At 39.9% G+C, this 24414-nt stretch overlaps 1 protein-coding gene across 1 annotated transcript in view; it reads right to left on the bottom strand.

The window, feature by feature from the left end:
• LMBRD2 (LMBR1 domain containing 2) overlaps positions 1 to 24204 on the bottom strand; it is a 33335-nt gene extending 9131 nt beyond the window's left edge. Inside the window, exons 1-13 of the mRNA XM_063295745.1 lie at positions 23943 to 24204; positions 20293 to 20514; positions 17726 to 17826; positions 12791 to 12886; positions 12008 to 12175; positions 10184 to 10394; positions 9392 to 9466; positions 7796 to 7909; positions 5729 to 5912; positions 5242 to 5423; positions 3113 to 3246; positions 2386 to 2494; positions 688 to 785 (exon numbers count right to left, since the gene is read on the bottom strand). Coding sequence (XP_063151815.1) covers positions 688 to 785; positions 2386 to 2494; positions 3113 to 3246; positions 5242 to 5423; positions 5729 to 5912; positions 7796 to 7909; positions 9392 to 9466; positions 10184 to 10394; positions 12008 to 12175; positions 12791 to 12886; positions 17726 to 17826; positions 20293 to 20466 — 1646 coding nt within the window. The 5' untranslated portion in view covers positions 20467 to 20514; positions 23943 to 24204. The remainder of the gene's footprint in view (positions 1 to 687; positions 786 to 2385; positions 2495 to 3112; positions 3247 to 5241; positions 5424 to 5728; positions 5913 to 7795; positions 7910 to 9391; positions 9467 to 10183; positions 10395 to 12007; positions 12176 to 12790; positions 12887 to 17725; positions 17827 to 20292; positions 20515 to 23942) is intronic.
• Between the last annotated feature and the right edge of the window lie 210 nt (positions 24205 to 24414).

The raw sequence follows: 24414 nt of genomic DNA, 5'->3' as shown, positions 1-24414 counted from the left end.
AAAGTGCTAAGTGTAGAATCACCTGCACTTTATGTAGCATTTTCAGGGACCTCGAGTTGCTGCCATGGAAGAAAAAAAAGGGGGCAAGAAAGTCAGCTTTTGCCAGATCCACTACCACTGGCCCAATCCAATGTCAATAAAATGAAAACGATCATTTCACGAACTATATGAATTGAAATTAAGAGTCAAGAAAGAAAAAAACACAAAATCATAGTATCTCTTTAAAATATCATTTTAAAGCATGTGAATTCAGTAAAACATGAGATGAGATTCCAATGATGTGTCAAGCAGGACAGCTTGCTCTAGAGCAGTGTTTCTCAACCTTGGCAACTTTAAGATGTCTGGACTTCAACTCCCAGAATTCATACTGGCTAGGGAATTCTGGGAGTTGAAGTCCAGACATCTTAAAGTTGCCAAGGTCGAGAAACACTGCTCTAGATTTTTGTGGTGCAAATTCATTTTACCTATCACCAGCCAGACAAGCTCAGGAGGTTCTTTGTCTATTGAGTTTACAACTCTAAAATTTCTCTGTCAGGAAAACAAGCTGATGTTAAAGCTAACTCAAAGTTTTCTGAACCTGCTGGGAAAGGCCAATGTCTCTCTTAAGGGAATTCACTTGAGAAAGGAACAGCAACTTCAGAACTTGCAATATCTAAACAACACAAATCTGAGAAATCTGTTTCCTACCTGAAGTAAGTAGCAATACAGAGAATGACAACCAGCATGGGATAATAGATATAAAAACCGTCTGCTATGAAGGACAACACTTTCATCGATCCCATAATCTGGGAGGAAAAAAGTAACGAATGTTAGCAAAGCCAAGTTCTGTTTTGTTTTTCCATTCAAAGTATTTTATACACTGATGGTAAAATAAAGTTATTACACATAATTTTAGGCAGTATACAATATGTACTGTGGACAGCTCATTATACTAGACAAAACTAGATTATAATTTGATACTGCTGAGAATGAACAGTGTATTTACTGTTGTTTTTTTTATAAATCTGTATCAACATAGTTAAGAATGGAAGAATATTTTATGTCTGATATTCATCTTCAGAAGAGAATGTATGAGAGAAGAGAATCTGCCACAGTGGAGAACTGCAACCAAGTACTCTGAAACGGCATTCATCTGAGACACAGAAGGCCAGACTGCCCTCCCACTGATGCATGCACATCCAGGGCTCAGGTGAGCTACGGTAAGGCAAAAGTATTCATACGCAGTGCTGGAAAACTGACCGGATTCAACCATCTTTATTTTTTGTCACCTTTAGAGACACAACAGACTAAATGTATAACAGGAGCCTTGCAGGTACAATGAGGACAACATGGTCCCAATTCACAAACCAGAGCATTTGGAAGGAGCCTTCTGTTCCCCAATTTTCTTACTAAAATGTACACTAAATTTTGTGTAACGAAACCATCCATATCAGAAGAGAATCAATACGTTCCATTATAAACTGTAGGAAGGACTTCCAACAAATCTAGACTTTTTTAAAATTATAATTCAGTTCCAAGAAAACAGATTTAAATATACCGAGGAGTACATGAGATTACCTTAATTTTGTCCTTGAATTTTTCTGGTTTTAGAAAAGAAGATTGCCAAAGCATTAATGGCCCATCTAATGCTGGCTCAAGCTCCACACAGAAACTGGACTGATGTGCCCCATCATCATAAATTGTCAAGGCCACAAACTTTACTTGTTAATAATTTATCCTCCATACATTTATCCTGTTCCTTAATAATTCAGGCCACAAAACAGGTAAAGAAGATGGATGTGCCTGCCAAAGATGTGCCATATTGTCCTGGTCCACCCTTGGTTTATGAAGCATTTGATGCTTTTGGGTGTACAACATCATTATGGGTCATGGACTACATCTGTTAGGCATCAGACTTAACTTCCTGTTTCCAAACTACATGGATCTTAAGCCAACATTAGGTAGCCTTAAAGCTGATCTTTAAGTGGTTTGGTTTAGAAAGTTGTTATAATTATATACTATATTTATTCTATTGGCTTTACTAAGTGCAACCTTGCTAGAACCCTATCATGAGATTACTACCTAATTAGATGCAATAAACACAGATAAAAAAAATTAAATCTCATCTACCCAGTGATGGACTTAAGCGATGGCTTAAATTAATAACATTTATGAATTTCCCTTTGGAGGGATTGCATTTAAGCTTGGGTCAGCAGAACCATAGTGTATATAGGAAACTGGGACTTGTATGCAAATGAAACAATTTCTACTGAGTCAAAGTAGCCAAAGGAAGAGATACGGCCAAACAGATCTGAAATCCTGCTTTCATCTGCTCTGGGGAAATCTCTTTATATTGAAAGTTTAAATATACTGTAGCAAAAAAATAAATAAATACTGTTAACTTACAGATGTATATGCAGTTGGCTGTTCTGTGGTTCTCTGAGAAATTGCTGCATCCATATGAGTCAAGCCCAAAAAATTCAGACACAATGGAGGAGTCAAACGACAGAACAACCTGCATGAAAAGCAGCAGCAGTTCTAAAGTACGTAATTTCAAACTCTTCTTCCATGAGCGCACGTGTTCATACAACCATATTTGCATGCATTGTACTTTGTTGATCCTTTTCATGCATAGGAAGTTAGTTAACGTTTACATGTTATTCTGTTCCACATACAACTGTAAACAGTTTGGACTGGATCTAGATATGTGCTAATGGAAGGAGATGAACCAAAGTAGACTCCCCCCACTCGACTTTCTGTTCCCAGCAACCTCCAGGAAATGCTCCTCTGAGAGTTGGGAGCCTCTAGTGAATGGAATGGGCACAGGAAGAAAGGAGAGACTGTCTAGAAGACGCCTCTGCCCAGTTTCTCAGGCTTCTTCCTTAGCCCCCCATGAATGAGAGTCTTCTACTCAGCAGGGAACAGCTTCTGGGATTCTCCTTCTGCTGATTACTTAATTATTATATTATATATAATAATTGACAATACAGTATCTGATTAAAAAATTAAATCAAGTGCTATGGTGGATTCTCGATTTTGACCAAGATCTAATTACATTTTAGTGAATTCCTTCTTTATATTGCTTTTAATTGGCCAAACAGCACATTATCCAAGTAACAAAATATTTACTTACATGCCACTGAAAAGCAAACTATATGCATCTGTCTGATGGTGGGAAGCTAAATAATAATAGTTGAACACACGGATCCTGAAAACCGTGGAATAAACGCAGATACTGAGGAAAAATATTGTAAAGAAGCAAGCCATCTGCAAAACAAGAAGCTACAGCTTTTATTTACATTCAATGAAATATATCTCTTTGATTTTTCTGTAACTAACTGCTCTGTAAGCTACTTATGTATCCTTTGTAGAGAGAATAATAGCGTGATGACTGGCTATGCTCATGTAGTAGAAAAAACAATAGCAAGGTACAAGATAATGCCCTTTTCTCTTATGCTTATATTTTAACAGTTACTTTCTCCTAAAGCTGGTTCTCACTTCCACAATTCAGTATGATCACATATTTTAGTATATAAATGTGATTACAAGGAAAGAGGTTTATTTATGTGAATCAGGCAGTATGTGAGATCAGTTACCAGTTACTTTCATGACCCATATCTATTTTTTCTGGCTCATCAGTAACTAAAATGGTTTCAGACTCACAGTATAATCAACATTTTTAATGCATCATGTAATTAAGCATCTCTGATAATTTAACTGCACAATTTATGGAAGGAATTAATGTGAGATCTGGCTTTTGGCATAGATGCTAAAATTTGAAAACAAGCAAATTAATTATTATTACATTTATATACCATTCTACCACTAAATCAGAAAGGACCTAATTAACATTTTGCAATATAATAAATTTTACATGCTACAAGTCAAAGCATTTTCACTAAGAACAATGTATTTGTCTGTCTGTCTGTTTCTGATATGGCTCCTAGTGGTTTACATAAAAGAAAACAATAACACTCACTAGCATCCCATCCTAGTGGCAACACTTACATATCAATGCTTTGTGGAACAGTATCTTTTTTACAGCCTTCCTAAATGACATCAAGGTGAATGCCAATAAAGAAAACTCAGAATCATTTAATAACCTAAGATTTTAGATTGTTCAGCTATGATTTGTATTCCTTCATTTTATAGTATTCTCAAAAGGTATCACAACAGACCAATATGTGGAGCAGCTGGATCAAGACATCAGTATAATGGTGCTTCAAAAACAGCATGCACTGTTGTTATACTGAAGCATATGGTGTTGTATGACAAATCAGACAGAGATTGCGCAAAAGCATACAGAGAAGTGTTTCACGTGTGCATGCACAGGCATCCTCAAACAATGAGGGGATGCCCTTGGAGGGTCACACTAGGCGTGCAAGAGGAGACTGAAGTTCAGTGCTTTGAATGGTGGGTTTGGACTGCAACGGCTTGATACCCCACTATTGTCTCCACTGCCTAAAGGCTGTTTTCCAGGGGTTTAAAGTGGAGCCTTTCCCAGCCTCATCATGCCCTGAACTCAATAACTAGTGAAGGCAAAGCAGATGATTTACCATTGAACTATAACTCCCTCACCATGCACAGAGTTTTAGCAGTAAAAAACCCCAAAGAAATGGGATATTTAGGGAAGAATATATAAATACTCAAACTTCTCCCAACTACAAAATGTTAGGACTATTCATTTGTGACAACTTGAGTATACAATTTTAGGAAGAAACAGGGCAATGTAAATTACATATTTATATTATTATAATTCATAATATAAACATGGATAAATCCTGAGGGGGAACTGGAGTCTTACAAGATGAACACAGGTGAATAATAAAGTAAGGTTCTCTAAACATTCCTGAGGTTTAGAACTTTGGTTATTTCAAATCTGCATTCTAACACGGCATTCCAATCCCAGTGGGCAGAACTTTGGTGTTTGGATTTAAATCAGTTTACTCTTGCTAACTTTACTGGGAGTAAATGACATGGCACTGCAGCATTTCCGATCTGAGGGCAAAATGTTTCTTCAGCACATGTAGGGACTCATACAAGGCATCTGTCTTTTCTCAAGATCATGCTGCAGCTGCATAAGCTGAGGCAGGTGCTATATGAATTACTCTGTGCAAACCAAAGTAGCGCATTGCCTTTTAATCCAAAACCTGCACAGCCCTAATAAATAAGCTTAAATCTAAGCAGTTTCCTCAAAGTCAATGATTGCAGAACTTAACAGTATCAGATGATAGGAATTGACAAACCATCACTTTAACTAACCTCTATGTAAAAATAGTTGTAATTCTTTTCCGCTAGATGTATGAAGACTGCAAACAGTGACAGAACTGGCTTTGGGCTGAAAAACGTGCATTCTGACCACACAACAATGATGGAGAAGATGGCCAAGATAACGGCGAGAATCCTGTGAAACCATGGCCGCAGAAGACACTCCCAATACCATTCTAAAAACAAAATAAATGACAAAGGGGAGAAAATATTAAAATCATTTCAAAATTCCTTATTTTTTCTAGTAGCTATTCTTGACCTGAAGTCTCTCTACCAAGGTAAGGCAGGTGGTAAGAGGACATAGGATGAACCCTGATACATATAAGATTAAGCCCAAAATGGAAAATGATGAGGAACAAGGTTTGAATGATTTATAATGATAATGCCATAGACTTAGGATGGACTGGGTTGAATCCTTTTAATTATGTTTCAGAGACTTTGTTTAAAACATGTATTCTATTAAGTGTATGACAAAACATACCAAGAGTTGGTGTATAGAGATATTGGATAATTTTGTTTTCAGATTCTTGAGACTGAAAAGTATGAACAAATTGACGAGTGGCGCTGGATTCATTTTTTGCCACATCCTCCAGGTAAAAGGCTTGCTCTAAAAGTATTTGCCACTGGACCTGTGTACGACGATGCCTTTGAACTGAATAAATTACCTAATAAAACAAAAACAATATTCTAGTTATTTATGGCAATAAGGGCAGAATAAGATAGAGACGATCTGCTCAAAAACTCCAACAAAGGCTTCCTTAATAAACAGAATGCACTCCCACTCCACAGTATGTACAGTGGATATTAAAGTCTACACACCCTTGTTAAAATGCCAGGTTTTTGAGATGTAAAAAAATCAGACCAAGATAAATCACTTCAGAATTTTTTCCACCTTTAATATAACATACAATTCAATTGAAATACAAACTGAAGTCTTTTAAGGGGGAAAAAAACCTAGCATAACATGGTTGCGTAAGTGTGCACACCCTTAAACTAATACTTCGTTGAAGCACCTTTTGATTTCATGACAGCATTTGGGGTAGGGGTCTATCAGCATGGCGCATCTTGCCTTGGGAATCTTTCCCGCTCCTCCTTGCAGAAGCACTCCAAATCTGTCAGACTGCGAGGGCATCTCCTGGGCACAGCCCTCTTCAGGTCACCCCACAGATTTTCAATTGGATTCAGGTCCGGGCTCTGGGCTTTGGCTGGGCCATTCCAAAACTTTAATCTTCTTCTGGTAAAGCCATTCTTTTGCTGATTTGGAGGTATGCTTTGGGTCATTGTCACGCTGAAAGGTGAACTTCCCCTTCATCTTCAGCATTTTAGCAGAGGCCTGAAGGTTTTGTGCCAGAATTGACTGATATGTGGAACGGTTCATAATTCCCTCCACCTTGAGTAAAGCCCCAGTTCCAGCTGAAGAAAAACAGCCCCAAAGCATAATGCTGCCACCACCTTGCTTCACTGAGGGCATGGTGTACTTTTGGTGATGCGCAGTGTTGTTTTTGTGCCAAACATACTTTTTGGAATTATGGCCAAAAAGTTCAACCTTGGTCTCATCAGACCACATTTTCCCACATGCTTTTGTCAGACTTGATGTGGGTTTTTGCAAAATGTAGCCAGGCTTGGATGTTTTTCTTTGAACTTTTTGGCCATAATTCTAGACTTCCTAGAAATGTGTTCTGGATACCAGGGAGGCCAGACTCACAATCAGTGCCAAAAAATGCCAAACTGGCCTAAATCGCATATTATTTGGAACACTGTGTGGGTCCCAGGACTCCATCACCTTTGAATACCGATGTACAGATTTTTCAATGTACATTGTCCAATGTACAGATTTTCCAGACATGGATAGTCCCTACAAAGAAAAGACAGGTGCAGTTGTTGGGGGTAGCTGGATACTAAAGGATGTCTGCGCCCTGGTATAGCCAAATTACAACACCCCTGTTGGATCTAATCCAGAACAGATCCAATGCAGTGGTATGATTTGAGGAGTATCAGGCTGCATTTGAGCAGACATCTGCTCTATGTCTCAAGCTCTAGACAAACTGTTTAACTACAAATGCCTCAAACACTGGGACAATATTGTGGATGGAGACCACGCTCATCAAGTAATGGTATTTTTGAGTAAGAAACTGAAATAGGGAATCACAATGGTCTGTGCTAGAGCATGTTATGCTATTGCATACACCCTTAAGAAATTCTTCACATCTTTGGGGTGGTTGATTTGAACACAAACCTGATCATATATAGTTGAAGTGACTATAGGAAGCCCAACCAAAAAGTAGTTTGTTCACTGGAGTCTTGCCCTCCTGGACTATGACTTTAAATTCAAACACATTCAGGGCAAAACACACACAGTGGTGGATGCAATTAGCCAAAGGTGTCTTTCTGGGGGTCCATCGACAAAGGGAACATTTGGATTATTTGGATCCAGGAATGTAGGAATACTGTTCTCTCACATGTACATGTTATCCTGCCTGGATGTTCCGTTGATATATCTACTACAACTTCACATATTGAACATACACCATTTACATTATCTAACTACCTGCTTATGAAGCTTCACTAGGCTTTTCTCAGTTGGATAAGCATTGGATCTTTCTTCAAAGTCTTCATAATCATCCATGTTTCTACCCATCCTCTCCTGATATTCTGAAGGGCACTGAAATTAAAAGAAAATATATTGCAATATAGATCAAGTCTCTATGCCAAAGCCTGTCAGTGAGCTCATTGGAAAAGGTAACAGAAGCCTTAAAAACAGAACAAAAATGGTCTGATCCTCTCTTATTATGCAGAAGCTCCTTTTCCTTCTTTCTATCCAAAGTTTCTCTAGCTAAGAAGACAGCAGCGGGGCTACCTCCTTTCTTTGATCCATTAAAACTAGCAAAGGAGTCTAAACAGTTTCTACTAGAGAGACAGAATAACATCACTTCAGACAGATGGGGTTCTGAGTAGTCATCCAGAAATATTTTTGTTGGAAGTACTGGGCTTTTGTGTGGCTTGACTTTTTTCCTGCAAAAGTGGCTGATGGCAGCATGTGAGTGGAAATCTGTAAAAGCTCTTTCTCCCACTCTTTTCCATGGCTATTTGCAGTCATTTTTCTCCTGATGTTTTGCTGCTGCTGTGTGTGTGTTTGTGTGTGTATATTTCAATCCATTCAGTCATGTCTGATTCTCAGAGACTGCCTGGACAAGTCCCTGCAGTTTTCCTGGCAAGGTTTTTCAGAAGTGGTTTACCATTGCCTCCTTCCTTGGGCTGTGACTGGCCCAAGCTCACCCAGTTGACTTTGTGCCTAAGGCAGGATTAGAACTCACAGTCTCCCAGTTTCTAGCCTGATATCTTAACCACTACACCAAACTGGCTCCCATCCATCCATCTGAAGCTTTTATTGCTATGTGATTGAGTGCAGTACTACAGGTAGTCCCTGACTTACGACCACAATTGGGACCAGAACTTTGGTCACTAAGCAATGTGGTCATTAAGTGAGGCATCACGTGACTGTGACTGATCTTATATTTTTGTCATGGCTGTTAAGTGAATCATCATGGCCGTTAAGCAAATCATGTGGTCATTAAGTGGATCTGGCTTCCCCCATTGATTATGCTTGTCAGAAACTGGCTGGGAAGTTTGCAAATGGTGATCATGTGACCCCAGGATGCCACAACCACTGTAAATACATGCCGGTTGCCAAGTGCCCAAATTTTGATCACATGACCATGGGGACAGTGTGATGGTCATAAACGCAAGGACCGGTCATATGTCACTTTTTTCAGTGCTGTCATAACTTCAAACGGTTGCTAAACGGATGGTTTAGTCAAGGACTACCTGTAGTCATCCATACATACACACATAGACTGTGTGTGTGTGTGTGTGTGTGTGTGTGTCTCTCTCTCTCTCTCTCTCTCTGTGTCTGTGTCTGTGTCTGTCTGAAGAGCCTTCATTGCTACATGGTTGAGTACAAGTACTAATAATTGTGGATAGGACCTGGCACAATGTACCACTGAGACTGCATCAAGATGTGCTATTGTCTCTACTGAAAAGAGTGAGGGGACATATCCTTTCGCCCACTTGAATTAGCCTTCTCATGCTGCACTGATAATCTCATAACCCAGTGGAAACATTTAGTATTGCTTAGTTTAGCTACCTTCTTTAATACGGTATCCACACATTTCCTCAAAGGATGGTTGTATTTGATGGTTTCATTTACTTTGCGAACCTCCTGTTTATGTGAGGAGAGAAAAAATATCAGAAATATATTTTCTATGCAGAGGGAAATTAAGTCTCAAACTTTTAATATGAAATTCAAATAAATCTAAAATATTTTAAAAAGAGTTGGACGTCTACAAGCAGTGACAGTTTCACCGAGGTATTTATTTTGAAGCCTATTTAGTAAAAGGCAACATAATCTGCAATGCAGTCCTCTTTTTACTTTGCACCATTTATGTTCTTTGGCTCTGAGGCCTGGAGGTTTTATGTTTAAAAATTACAGCTGAAATGATTAAAAGTAGCCTTAAATATGATACATTAAAATGAAAGAAGAATGTATTATTACAATCATCTTACCAAGATCCATAATCATTTAGCAACTGTCTAAAACTCAACAAGCTTATTAGACATGCACTTCTTTTCCCTTCGTCTCCTCTTGAAAGCTTGTTTTTACTTTTTACTAAATTATAACTTCTCTTTATGTATGAACTCATGTAATTGTGGTTTATATTAACTCTAGTTAGTCAGGATGTTGAACCATAAGGGAGCAGGAAATTCCTTTTACACAGAACTACTGAACAGCACTACAGTAGACATATTCCAGTATGCTTGTTAACTTGCCTGCTGCCCTGGATATTAAGAAATTTTATGTACTTTTGGCATTTTGTTTCTCAAAACCTTTTATCTCCTTCCTTTTGTATCCCTGCACTTAGCTGCAGAATTTACTTGCCTCCATAATATCCTCCAAGTTTTCTTCTGCATCTGCCTTTTCAGTCATCAGTTTAGCAGCCTTGAAATAAGTCTTCATGAGAAGATAGCCCTTTTTAGCTCCATTCCAGTGAGAGCGTGGAATTTCCACCAGACCATATCCTAACAGCAGCACAAGCAGAAAGAGGCCCCAAGTATTGGCGGCAGCTATTCCAATCGTCTGAAGCTGACTCCTAAAATAGAAAAAGTGCCCAATGATTTCACATGTGGTAATTACTAGAGACTTTAGTAAAGGTAAAGGTTTCCCTTGACATTAAGCCCAGTTGTGTCCGACTCTAGAGGGCGGTGCTCATCTCCGTTTCAAAGCCGAAGAGCCGGCGTTTGTCTGTAGACACTTCCGTGGTCATGTGGCCGGCATGACTAAACAGAACACAGTTACCTGCCTGCCGAAGCGGTACCTATTAATCTACTCACATTTGCATGTTTTCGAACTGCTAAGTTGACAGGAGCTGGGACTTGCAACAGGAGCTCACCCCGTCACACGGATTCGAACCGCCGGCCTTCCGATCAGCAAGCTCAGCGGTTTAACCCACAGCGCCACCACACCCCCTAGAGACTTTATACCACCATTATATTGAATCCTGGAGAAAATCTATCTATGTGGTCACTAAGAGTCAACAATGCCGATTTGATGGCCCATATCAATCAATCAAATAAAATATTTTATCAGAAAAATACAGAAATTAAATCCTTTTTCTACCTTACTGTTCAACTAATGATTCCTTTTCCAGAGTGAATTTTCATACATATGTACCCTCTGTATTAAGTAGAATAACTTGTTATATTTTACCGTTTTTCTCCAAAAAGCTCATAAGGATTTTGATGATTTCTAGAAATACGTAAAACATTTTGAGTCTGAAACTGATGTTTTCACTTTACCAGAAGTGTTCTAATGCTGTTATAGCAAAACCAGAAGTGCTATGAGCTAGAGCCAACTTTTACAGTGGGAACAACTTTGGAAGACTCTTGGTCAGAGCAAACTGCTGTTTCAAACTTGAAATGGAGTGCTTTGAAACATTTTGTACATATTTAGTGATTTTCCAGTCAGGAATGGTAGTTTTTGCAGCTGAAGTATTGTATATCAAAACAAGACACACCTGTTTCTGCCAGCAAAAGCATTCCTTACTGAATCAATGAAGGACCTGCTCTTGTTAGCCTCCATTCTCAGGACAAATTTATTAAACTACTGTGCAAATGTTTAAACTTAGTGCTGAATTTCTGAAGCATCTGGTCATAATCAATAAAAATGGATTTCTATAATTAATGTGAAAGAAGCAGCTTGTTTCTACCAGTAAAAAAATACATTGTTATCTTACTTTAGTCTCCATTAGAAATAGCTCCACTGATAATAGAAGTAACTAGGACCAGCCTAGTAAAGAAACCCATCCAACTGGGACAATTTCTAAACAAAGCTTTCATTTTGAATGTTTAGATCAGGGTCTCTCAACCTTAGCAACTTTAAGATATGTGGACTTCAACTCCCAGAATTCCCCATCCAACAAGTCCTCAAATCTTAAAGTTGCCAAGATTGAGAAACCCTGGTTTAGATGGACGAAGTGTAAAACTTTAAACTCAATCCTGTTTGCTTAACTAGTACGAGGCAAGCCCCATATCGGAAGAGTGAAGGCTGACTACTTTCATCCACAAGAAAAACCTACAGTAAGTAAATTAGGTAATGCAACTAATTAAAAGTCCTTAAATCAAATTCAACTCTACAGTCCTCTAATCACTAAATAACAATCTAAATATTTAACTTTTTAAAGTACTGAAGGCTTAGCAATCTTACCATTGCAGGCTGATGTTTGGATTTATAGCTACATATATCAAGAATGCTCCAAAGATCAGAAGGTATGTTCCATAATATATAGCATTTTCAATTAATGCTGTTTTAATCTTTCCAGTAATGGAAAAGCCTCCTGATCTAGCATAGGACTGCATAAAGGGTAACAGAATCCTAGGAATGAAGAGGAAAATGAATATAGCAAGAGTTTCATTTTATTCATTTGTCAGAAGTAAGTAGTTGGCACTTATACACATACACATAGTCCTAAACATTAGAAAAACTGGCAGCTATAATAATTCTGAAACCACTTATTCTAAAGGCCAAAGAATAAATCACAAGGAAAGAAACTGCTACTTCACAGAACTGATTTCAGAACTGCAACACTCGCATTTGTTAAGGAAGCCTATCGTTGGCAGCAGGTAGCAAGTTCATAGGGCCCATCTGGACAAAAAAAGTACATCCCACTGACTCACCAGTGAAGACAGCAGCTACTTTATGGCAAAGCCAAGTTCCTTCCTCAGTTTACAACAGCTTCTCTGATGGCTTAAGTAAGATTATTTCACTTGGCTATGGAAGGAAGAACTGCTTTAAAACCTACATGACCTAACATAAAGAAGCTTGATACTTCCTGATGGGCAAGCTGGTCTTTCAATTAAAATGCCCCAAAGTTTTCACATTAATGATGAACATTCACATGGTAAGATACACAAACATATAAACTGTTGTTCCGTTGAACATTTTAGTTTAGGCTGTTTCAAGCACTCCAGAAATGTCCACAATACTTACCATGTTAAAAACTGTGATGTCCAGTATACTACACGCCAAAAAATGGGCATAATTCTATCAGGGATATAACTCCATGGTTTGAAACATTCATGTTTACTATAAAGACAATAATGATACAGAAAACACAGTGTTGAATTTTGTTTTGGGAAGCAACATTCTAAGAAAGGCTACACTGCACTGCGAAGTATTAATGAGCCTCTCACACAGCCCACAGGAGGCCCACAGATTGCAAGCAAAAGGAAAAAGGTGCTTGAAGGAAGATACCCTGAAAGACAGCTACATAAAAAGAGATAGTATATTTATGTAATATGAACTCCTATCAATATTATGTACAGTACAGGTAATCCTTGTTTGGTGACCATTTGCACTTATGACAGTGATGAAAAAGTAACTTTATGACCAATCATCATATTTACGACCTTTGCCGGTCTGTAAAGCAAAGGAAAGCTGAACTAAGATCATAAGCACAGTTGCAGTTTCACTTAGCAACCACTTGGCTTAACGACTAAGTTGCTGGTCCCAACTGTGGTCACTAAATGAGGACTACTTGTACATGCAAGTGCAAGAATAGGCTTTTGGCCCAATCTGATGTACAAATGTATTGTCCTGTAATCTTATGAAGAAGTTCTGCAGGGTGTTATACAAGCAAAATTCAATGCTACATATTTCCCTATCTAAAATCCTGTATATAAAATGGGGGCGTCACTGGGTCAGGGGCAGTCTCCATTGCATGACATATCACATACACATATAATATTAGCATTATCCATATGCAGCTTTAATAGTTTAGTGGATTGGTTAGGTCACATACTGTGTCACGCCTTCAGTGGAAGACAGATTGCATTCAGTAGTTCAAATAGGGTAAAGCATATCCAAATACATACATTTCTAAAAAAGCCACAACTGGGGGGGGGGGGGGGAAATGTGGCTAAATCAGATTTGGTCTTGCAGCAAACCCAGTCAAATAAGACCATTCAAAACGAAGTTTTAGCAGTGTAGAAGTACATTCAGTGAAGCATTTAACTGAAAACAGCAGCATTCCCTTATGCTTAGAAGAAGAATCTGAAACAGTCAGAACTAAACTGTGATACAAACTTAAAAACCCTTCAGTAGATAGTCGTTTCCTGCTTTTGATATTTAAAAATCATGAGAACTCAAGACTGAAAGTCAGAAGATGTTACTAAAGAAATAACTATAAGGAAAGGAATTAGAGAATTAGACCAGTCCTGCTTTTCATCCTCCTAAGCTAGCCCACAGGCATATCCATGTGTTGCTGAATACAGATGATGAAGCGGTTTTGTCCTTGATCTCTGTTGGCCTTAAAAGAGCTTTATGTTCACTCCTTTCTTACCGCAACAAGGAGGAATTAGTAATAAATTTTGCCACTGCTAAGATCCTAATCTTCCCTAAATGTCCAAAATAGCAAATCTGGCAGTTATCTAACATACTATTAAGCAGATTATAACCTTCAAATATTTAGGAGTGTTTTTTCAAGCCCTTGGAAACTGAAATGCTCACCTGGATTATGTATCTCAAAATGCAGAAATTAGCCTCAGCTATCCAGACTTGAGAGCCAGTCTGGTCTAGTGGTTAAGACAATGGGCTAGAAACCAGGACACTGAGAGTTCTAGTCCCACCGTACGCACAAAGCCAGCTGGGTGACCTTGGGCCAGTCACTCTCTCTCAGCCCTAGGAAGCAGGCAATGGCAAGCCACTTCTGAAAAACCTTGCCAAGAAAACTGCAGGGACTAGTCCAGGCAGTCACCGAGGATCGGACATGATTGAACGGCGAAAAATAAAAAAAAATTAAATTTAAAAATCCAAACTTACAATTTTGCTTGTGGTGCACAATTTATACATGCTGCAATTAAGTTATTTGCAGCTAAAGCCCAACCAAGCACAGCTACTGCACAGGGCTCAACCAAGGCCGTATAACAATATGGCTATTCTGGAGACTGAATCCAAAGCAAAGTTCTGAGAAATATCTTCCAGGTCAGCCTCTCTGTTCCAAACAGGGTGCTGTCAGCCTTCGAGGTAGGCCAGTTCCAGAGACGGACCGGACAGGAATACCAGGAATGCTCTTTATTGTAGTAAGGTAGAATAACAGAATCTTGAAAGCCTGTCCAAGTTCCTCTCTGACCCACCTTATATTAACAAAATGAAGGTGGGGTTATTTTGAGCTCCTCACACTTCCTTCCCTCTCAGGCTGTGTAATCTCTTCTCCAAGTTTCCCCTTAACAGCTCGTTCCTCCCTCCCTTAATGGCTCTCTCATGCCTTTGCCAGTGTCAGATCTGAATTCCTTTTCTCCTGGGGGAAGCAGGAGTCAGTAAAGTTGAATCTAGCCTTTGGCTAAATATTTTTATTCATGGGCTGAAACTTTTCCATAGCCCAGTTGGATTGGCCTAGCTAAATTTGGCTGATAATTTCAATGGTTTTTGGAAAAAGCTACCCTAAGGATATTTAATGGCTTTTCTTGTGATGCCATTTTGCCACTTGCACCACTTCAAGCTAAATTTACCTTGAAGCAAAGGATTTTAGACACAGAGGGTCAATTAGAATTTGCTGTTCACCCCCTGGATGAATTTATAAACAATCAATTTTCATTATCTTATCTACATCGAATCTCAATTGCTAAATTTAGAAGAGTGGTAAATCTGGCCTGTTTCAATGTCTCCCCACAGTAGTTTTGGAGGAAAATACAGGAAAATCCCTTTTGCAGCACAGGGCTGTCCTTGTGGCATAAGTGATATAGAAACTAATGACCATGATTCCCTTTATTGCCAGTTCTAAAACAACACCCGGCTTCAGCTATCATCCCTTGGAGAAACTATGCAGAGGGTGTCAAAAACAAAAGCATGCTTTAAACCCAGGAAACAGAGAAAGTGTTAGAAAGAGGAAGCTCAGACTGGCTCCAACCCAATTCACTGAGGTGTAAGAGGGAGGGAGGGAAGGGAAAATGCAGCCAGGCTTTCAAGATTCTGTTACTGTAGCCTATATCCATAAAGTATTATTCCAGACAAACATATAGAGTTTGTTTCCCGACTTGACCTACCTCAAAGGGCTGATACACCAGCACAAGAACATTCAAATAAACCTTTAAACCTATCTTTTAAAACCAACAATAGTAACAGCTATAGGTAGTCCTTGAATTACAACCATATGTTCAGCAACTGTTCGAAGTTATGACAGTGCTGAACGAATGGCACTTACAGCCAGTCCCCGAAGTTATGGCCTTTGGAGTGCTTTGGTCATGTGATCAAAATTCAGGTGCTTGGCAGCCAGCCAGCCAGCACTTACAAATGCAGGGGTACTTCAACTCACCACTCCCATCTCCCTCCATCTCTGTCCTTTTGGCCCCCACACTCTGAGGCCCCTGCACTGAGGCCCCAGCTGCCCTGCTCTCTGCCGCCCCAGCTGCCCTTTGCAATCTTGCTCCCGCTGCTGACCAAGCATGCCTGGCCTGGCCCTTTGCGAGGCAGCTGCTGGCTGAGCGAGGCTTTTTTCCTAAGGTTGTGTGTGGTGGTTTCCTGATGAGACCTGGGGAAGAAGGCCTCATGTGGCCAGCAGGTTCCTCGTGAAGGGCCAGGCAGAGCATCCCTCAACAGCAGTGGGAGCAAGAAGATGGCAAAGGTCATCTGGGGCGGCAGAGCGCAGAGCAGCAGGGGCCTCAGAGCGCAGGGCAGTGATGGCAGCTGGGGCTTCATGCCACAGTGCTGGACCAGCTCGGGCTTTCCAGGGCAGCTGTGGCTTTGTGCTGTCGCTCAGGGGCTTCCTGCAGCCCCAGAGCCACAGCGTGCCAAGAAGCCCTGAGCTTCAGTGCAGCAAGCAGCCCCAGAGCCATGCAGTTCTGGGGCTGCTTGCTGCCCTGCAAGGCAGGGTGCAGGGCAGCCAAAAGGGCAGAGGTGGGGGGAAGATAGGCGGATGGGGGCAGTTGAAGGGGAGGCAGTCCCTTACCTTGGAAGAACTGAGGCTCAGGGCTGGGAGGGATCAAGCCAGGAATGGTGTGGGCCCTCAGCTAATGACTGGTGGGATTCATTTAACAATGACAATGTGGAGTGCTGGGATCGCCATCACTAAGTGATGCAGTCACATGACATTGCACTTTACGACGACATCACTTAGCAATGGAAATTCTGGTCCCAATTGCTGTTGTAACTCGTGGACTACCTGTATTACAGAAAATAAGAGTTGATTGAACTATTCAACATCGTAAGATCATACCTGCAAATTAAATTGATTACTCAAAGTAAAAAAAAAGGCTCAGAATATGAATTCATCTGTAATTATTCCATCATCAAACCCAACCACCATTCCAAAGATGAGTTACTGATTAAAGGATAACTTTTGGATCATTCAGACTTAGCCAAAAAAAAAAAAAGCTTTAACATGAGTCATGAAAAGCATCACCAACCAAGTCTTGAGCAAGCCATACAAACTGGGTTGATGTTGTGCTCTTTGGCTTAGAAGAATATGATTACTGCTTCCCTTCATACTCCCATCCATATGATTAATTTTGAGTGAGACCACTGATCTATGCCAGAACTATAAAATGTCCTGTTCTGAAGAATTACCAAGAAACCTAGGCATTTATAACTGAAAGATGTAATAAAGTATGCTTGCATTAATACATATTAATTAAGCAAACAGAAGAGGAAATATTCATAGTAAATGGTTATTTTTTCCACTTTGTTTTTAAACAAATCCCAAACTTTCTAATATTTTATGTACTATTTAAAAAAAAATACAAACCACATTACAGCATCTTTAAAACAAATTCCAGCACCTTCAATTAAATTTTTGCTTTTATTCATATCTCACTGAGGACTTCACATTCTCATGACAATTTTCACATTTTCGCTAGAAGAGACTCCCCCACCAAGGAATTTTCAGATCAAAAAAGAATTTAACTTTTATATGCCCAAGAACACTGGTACCTCTGAATGGGATTAGCATTTTGTTGTTGCACTGCCGATCCACTGTTGGTGGGATTTACGTGTGACTCGTTTATATCAAGCTTACACCGATTGTATATAGTCTAGAAAAGAAAAAGTCAGCAATTAGACAAAAGTAAAATGAAAGTGATAAAGGTCCTGGCCTACTATAACCATCAAATACATCAGATTCTCAACATGTAAACTACCACTTCTGGAATGTATTTTATACCTATATGTTAATATTGAATAGGAGGCGCACCAACTATCTTTTCCTTTTCAGCAGATCATTGAGAAATGTATGCAGCGTGAGAATGTATGTGTTGATTTCAAGAAAATGTATCATAAAGTGAATAGGCTCAAATTATTGAATAGGCACATTCCACATTAAGACTGGTTGCTGGAAGAGGTAAGAGCAGCACATGATAGAAATAAAGCATGCATGAGAATAGATGGAATGCACAAGAGTGGTGGAACAACGACCAGGGAGTAAGACAAAAATATATGATGTCTACTTGTTTATTCAAAGTATTTATGAAAAATCCATAAGGAATGCTTGTGGTGATGGTAGAGATGTGTTGATTAAGTACATGAATATATATGTACTTCTGTATTCAACAGTGGCCATGTTGTTGATTAAGAACCTGAATGATTTGAAGTAAATGTTAGAAAACTGTATGGTCCAATAAGGAATATATATCTGCAAATTCTGTATCAAAGAGCGAGGTAGTTCTGTTTGACAGGGAAAATACAATGAACAATTTCAAGTTACATAAATAGTGACAAACTAGAGCAAGTAGATAAACTTGTACACCTTAGCCAAATGCTTATTAAAGATGAAGCAACATAGGAAGAAATTTTGAGATATCTGAAAGTGAGAGTTAGAGACCTCAGGAGAAACATCAAAGTAAGCTGAACGAGTAGAAATGGGGTACTTAAGAGGGGTGTAAAATAAAACAAGACAAGACAAGAGTCAGGAATGAACAGGGACCAAATTAATGTGGATTGAATACTAAAGCAAGTGATCAGTATGAAAGAGGTGTGCTTTATTTCATTTATTTATTTATTAAATTTATATATTGCCCATCGGTTTGGTCACCTAGGAAGAATGAATGAGGATGGAATCGCAAAAATAAATATATGAAAGAGCTGAACAGATTGAGAGGGAAGGGGAGATCAAGGAAGTTGGGGTGGATGAATGAGATCCTCAGAAAGAAAAGTGGGAAATTGGAAGAACAAATGGCAATGTAAGAAAGGATATACGGGCATGGTGGAAAGCAGGATAATTTGCAAGGATGGGAAAGCATGGAGAGGTATAGTGAAAGTTTAGAATATAAACTACATTTAACTATATTCCTTTTTCACCTCATGTCTTTAATTTCTTTGGCTTACTACTTATTACCTTTCTATGCTTTATATAAAATAAAAGGTAAGGCAAAGGTTCCTGTTTAGTCATGTCCGACACTAGGGGGCAGTGCTCATCTCTGTTTCATGGCCGAAGAGCCAGCGTTGTCCGAAGACACTTCCACGGTCATGTGGCCAGCATGACAGTCACAGAACGCTGTTAACTTCCCGCCGAAGCGGTACTTATTTATCTACTCACATGTGCATGCTTTCGAATTGCTAGGTTGGCAAGAGCTGGGGCAAGTGTGGGAGTTCACTCCGCCATGCGTCGCTCTGGTTTTGAACCACCGAACTTGCAACCTTCCGGTCAACAAGCCTGGCGTCTTAACCACTGAGCCACCACGCCCCCGGGACCAAAGCCTTACTTCAGGTGGTGGAGGCCATTTTCTAAACTAAGGGATCTGTTCCACTTCTTTGTACAGTAGTAATGTAACTTGGTGAAGCTGTGCAGTGTCTTCGATGTCAAGGCAAAAAGGCACTTCAGAGTACACAGGGTCACACACAAAGCATCTGCTGGCAACTTCTAAAACACGTTTTTTTCCTGGAATCATGCTGTACCTGTGAAGGGCCGCTACATGATCCTTAGAAAAGACATGTCGGAAGAGAATTATTCTCAAGTGTAACATGAGCATCCCTGTACGCTCTGTACACCTTTTTGCTTTTAAATCTGAAAGATTACACAGCCCTGAAACTTAGTCCTAGCAAAAGTGAATGCACTTCATGAACAAATAAACAAAAGGTCTATTTCTGTTATATTGGTAAAATCAACTCTGGCCAAAATAATAGTAATAAAAAAAAACTTATAGCAAGGAAAAAGCAGTGAATTCTCCCTTACTTCACCTGCATGAGATATTCCTGTACCTTTTGTGGTCATGAGAGCTGGACTGTAAATATGCAATGATCAAAGTGGAGCAAATGTGATTTCTCATTTTATTTAAAGTAAAGCAAAATCAGTAAATGTCTGAATTTACATTATGCTGCTTTTTTTTTAACTGTGTTAGATATTTGATGAAATAGGATTCTTTGGAAATCAGTTCCGATGTAACTTTTGAAAATAAGTAGGTTATTACAAACAAATAACAGAAAATGCTTATCTGCTAATCTTCTATGGAAATATTATAGTCAAATTTCATAAAAATGGAGAAAATAAATATGAAAATTCTTACCGTAGTGACATCTAAGGGCAGTATAAAGACTATGAGAAAACAAAGATACCAAGCTAATAGTGTTGCTACAATCACAAGTTTGTGCTGCTTTTTGAAATCACCGTATCGATGTAGTATGATTAAAGCCAAAAAGAAGACGACAACTATCTCGATGCCCAAAGCTGCACCACTCATTATTGTCCACTGATTCCAACCAGCATGTATTGGTTTGTAAGATTACAGCTATAATAAAAAGCAAAAAACAGTGATATATGGCTTGCAATAAACATATAATTCACTGCATACTACTAGATAAAATACATGTAAAGGCAGTACTACATGCCAATAGCAGGTCTCCCTCATACAAGCACACTGTATTTAAAGAACTAGAGGTAGTCGTCACTTAACAACCATTCATTTAGTGATGGTTCAGATTTACGACAGAGCTGAAAAAACTGACTTGCAACCAGTCCTCACGCTTACAACCATTGCAACATCCCCGCAGTCACATGATCATGATTTGGGAACTTGCAACTGGTTCGCATTTATGACTGTCACAGCATCCCATGGTCATGTGATTGCCATTTTTGACCTTTCTGGCCAGCTTCTGGCAAGCAAAATCAATGGGGAACTGTGTGATTTGCTTAACGACTACCTCAAAAAAGGTTGTAAAATCAGGTGGGATTCATTTAATGACTGCTTCACTCAGCAACTGAAATTCTGGTCCCAACTGTGGTCATTAAGTGAGGACTACCTGTATGATTTTTCTGAATGAAGGAGGAATTCTGAGATTCTGTTTCTCAAAGAACAGCTCATCTATCACAGAAGAAACTAAAATTTTAAAACAAGAAAGCTCAGTATAGCTCTGCTATTCAGTTGAAAAGGTTAAAAAAATATCCATTTCACTTGTCTGCCACACTGGATCCTGATCCATGCCATCAGACTTCACTGTATTTTAATATCCACAGAGGAAAGGCACTGATCTAAATGCTACTTCAGTTCCTGAGTAAAATCTATCTCCCTCTACAAATGGCTAATGGTCATGCTGGCTGTCTCTGATGGTAGTAACAATGTAGTAGATCTGGAGTTGGGGGAACTTGTAGCTGCTTTAGAGAATACATGCGAAGGACACGAACAGGTGGAACCTACAACCCCACTTGTTTTTAACTGTTTTACTTCCAGCTGGAGCTATTCTAATTACAAAGTTCTGTCACAAGAAAAATAGCTTAAAGCAGGAGAAAAGAAGCAACACATGTGAAGAGGGGTCACGTTTTCTGCTTTACTTATCTACAGTATAGGGCAGTGTTTCTCAACCTTGGCCACTTCAAGCTGTGTGGACTTCAACTCCCAGAACTGAAGTCCACACAGCTATGCTGGCTGGGGAATTCTGGGAGTTGAAGTCCACACAGCTTGAAGTGGCCAAGGTTGAGAAACACTGCTATAGGGACTCACATATTAATATTATCTGAGGATTAATTATGCAATGCTTGGGATACTCTCTTTTGTCTTTTAGACCTCCCCCATTTTTCTGTGTATTTCTAACATTCTTCTCTGTATGGGGTCTTTGTGAGTGTCTGCATGCATGTGTGTCTCTATCCTCAGACAGGAGACAGCACTGGAGTTTTTAAAAACAGAAACCAGGAGACCGTGAGTTCTAGTCCCGTCTAAGGTATGAAAGCCAGCTGGGTGACTTTGGGCCAGTCATTCTCTATCAGCCCAACTCACTTCTCAGGGGTGCTGTTGTGGGGAAAACAGGAGGAGGAAGGAGTATTAAGTATGTTCCCCGCCTTGAGTTACTTATAAAAATAAAGAAGGTGGGATAAAAAAAAATCTAAATAATATGGACAATGCTCCTTATAGAAAAGATGCAATATAAACAGATTACAAATGGCTTACAACCAAGATGTCTGAGAAACCAGTCCCTACTGAGATGACCCTGCTTGCTTGCTCTTCAAAATCATCTGTAATGATCCTTCTGCATAACCCATCAGTTTCAGAAACTTCCTGACATGAATGCAGAACATGGACTTCTTTGCTGTGTAAAAGGTTGGGATACTCTGCCATAGAACTCCCTCCTCTGTGATGTCCCATTCAAGAATATTTATTCAACCAGATCACAGACCTTTCAAATGATTGCGTTTCTGTCCCTGTTTTGTCTCTCTGCTCCTACAGGTGAGTTTAAATTGTTTGCTGTTTTCTGCTTGTTTTTCTCTTTAGTTATTGTTTTATTGATTTGTGCTATTATTGTTTTGGGTAATATTACATCAGCCACTTTGAGTGAGTCATATTGTGGCAGAAAGGCAGAATATATTTTAAAGAATAAATAAGATCCGGAGTGACTAACTTCATTTTATCCTTCATTATTTCATCTGTCAACTCTTATTAAATCATTAGAAATTAACTTCTAACCACAATCACATAAACAGTACATATTGCTGTAATAAGCAGAGGTGAGAAGGAAGATTCAAATCTGTTAACAAACTTTTACCCCATAATTTTTACTACACAGGTGGTGGAGGTATTGAGAAAAAGCTAACCATCAAAATCTTCCACCAAGGATAACTTAATAATTTTAAACTGTTATTAAATCAGTTAGGGAGAAAAGCTTAAGCAACTGCTGGTCCAAAAAGCTAGCAGCTTTTCAAAAGCAGTAAGATAAAACCTTAAGCAAACACTACACACCGTATCTGTAAATATGTCTTCTGTACAATTTCTGTGAAAAACAAGATAACACATTAAAATGAAGCTGTAAATTCCAGTGAACTCAAGTTGGCAGTTTAAAGAGTCCTAAGTGGGCATTTCACATTCATCTCCCTTTGCACCACAACCTTGCCTTTCAGAAATTGATCTGAAGTTTCTCTGCTTTGGAATGGATTTTTTAAAAGCAGCACTTGTTAATTTTGTACATCTACCAATCACCAATTCTACAGACTGGGTCAGAGTCTTTCTTTTTCAAATTCAGGCACATTTGCCATTATTTTGCCCATTACCACAGGTATATTTTTCATATGTGGATACATAAAAAATACACATTTGACTACCACCATCCCACCTAAGATCTGAAGTGCTGCAGTACTGAATTCTAGCACTTTTATTCATCTAACCACTGGATGTCTGAGATGGGCAATAATTTGTGGATAAAAGTGTTTCCACAGCATGTGTGGGTAGGGCTGGCAACAGGTAAGGCCAGAATACAACATATCCATTGATAATTATTCACAGTCATGCCCTATATTTATTTAGCACACTTCTATATCCGGTCTGCGGATAAAGCCAAAACAATGAAGCAGAGAATCCCGAAGAACCAGAGTGGGCTGCCCTGTTTTCACGACCTTAAAGCACTCAACCTGTTACAGTAATTATTTCAAAAGTGTCCCTTAGAATTAGGAAGCTATCACTCCAATTCTACCCTTGCCACCTCCCGGATAGGCTGGTTACTTACTTTCAAGAAAGTGCCCTTCCCCAACTTGGTGCCCTCCGGATCTGTCGGAATCTCCAAATTCCCGGCCAGCGTGAGCCTTCGGGCTGCGAGTGATGGGAACTGTAGTCCAACACACTGTAGGGCGCCGGGTCGGGGAAGGCCGGCCTGAGGCAGCATTTTGAACCCGGCCTGAGAGGGCCGAAGAGAAGAAACTTAACCAGCGCGGGAGGACGAGGCTCCCTGGACTTACTCGGCAGCGACGGGGCTGGGCCCGCCCCGGTTGCATCCTCGCCGGGTCACTGCTGGGCCCCGAACCAAGCGACTCCCGGGTTTCCGTTCAGTCGGACTCCTTCCCGCTGCTGCTTCCAGGGACTCCCGGCTGCCTGCTCCTCACGCGGAAAAGGCCCGGCTCTCCGCAGGAAGGAACCGAGCCGGCTGCCAGCCGAGCCCCGGACGGGTCTGACATTTCCGGCTCCGCGCAGTCGCTCTCCGTCGTCGCCAGCCGCGGTTCGTCCCTCACGCGCGCGAGGAAGCCTGGGAAAAAAAATTCCACGTTGCAGAAACCTACTACAACTGCTACATCACTTCCTTCACGGAGGAGGACTACAGTACCCAGGGGGTATCGCGTTTTGCTTCGCGCTTGCGCAGGAGCAGGGTTCGACCCCGTCACTTTACGAGTGGACTACAGCACCCAGGAGGCATTGCGAAAGCCAAGCTTCCTT

The sequence above is a fragment of the Candoia aspera genome, chromosome 2, assembly GCF_035149785.1.
Source record: "Candoia aspera isolate rCanAsp1 chromosome 2, rCanAsp1.hap2, whole genome shotgun sequence".
Classification (NCBI taxonomy): domain Eukaryota; kingdom Metazoa; phylum Chordata; class Lepidosauria; order Squamata; family Boidae; genus Candoia; species Candoia aspera.
Note: the sequence above shows the minus strand (reverse complement) of the source record. Positions and strands in the feature narration are given on the sequence as shown.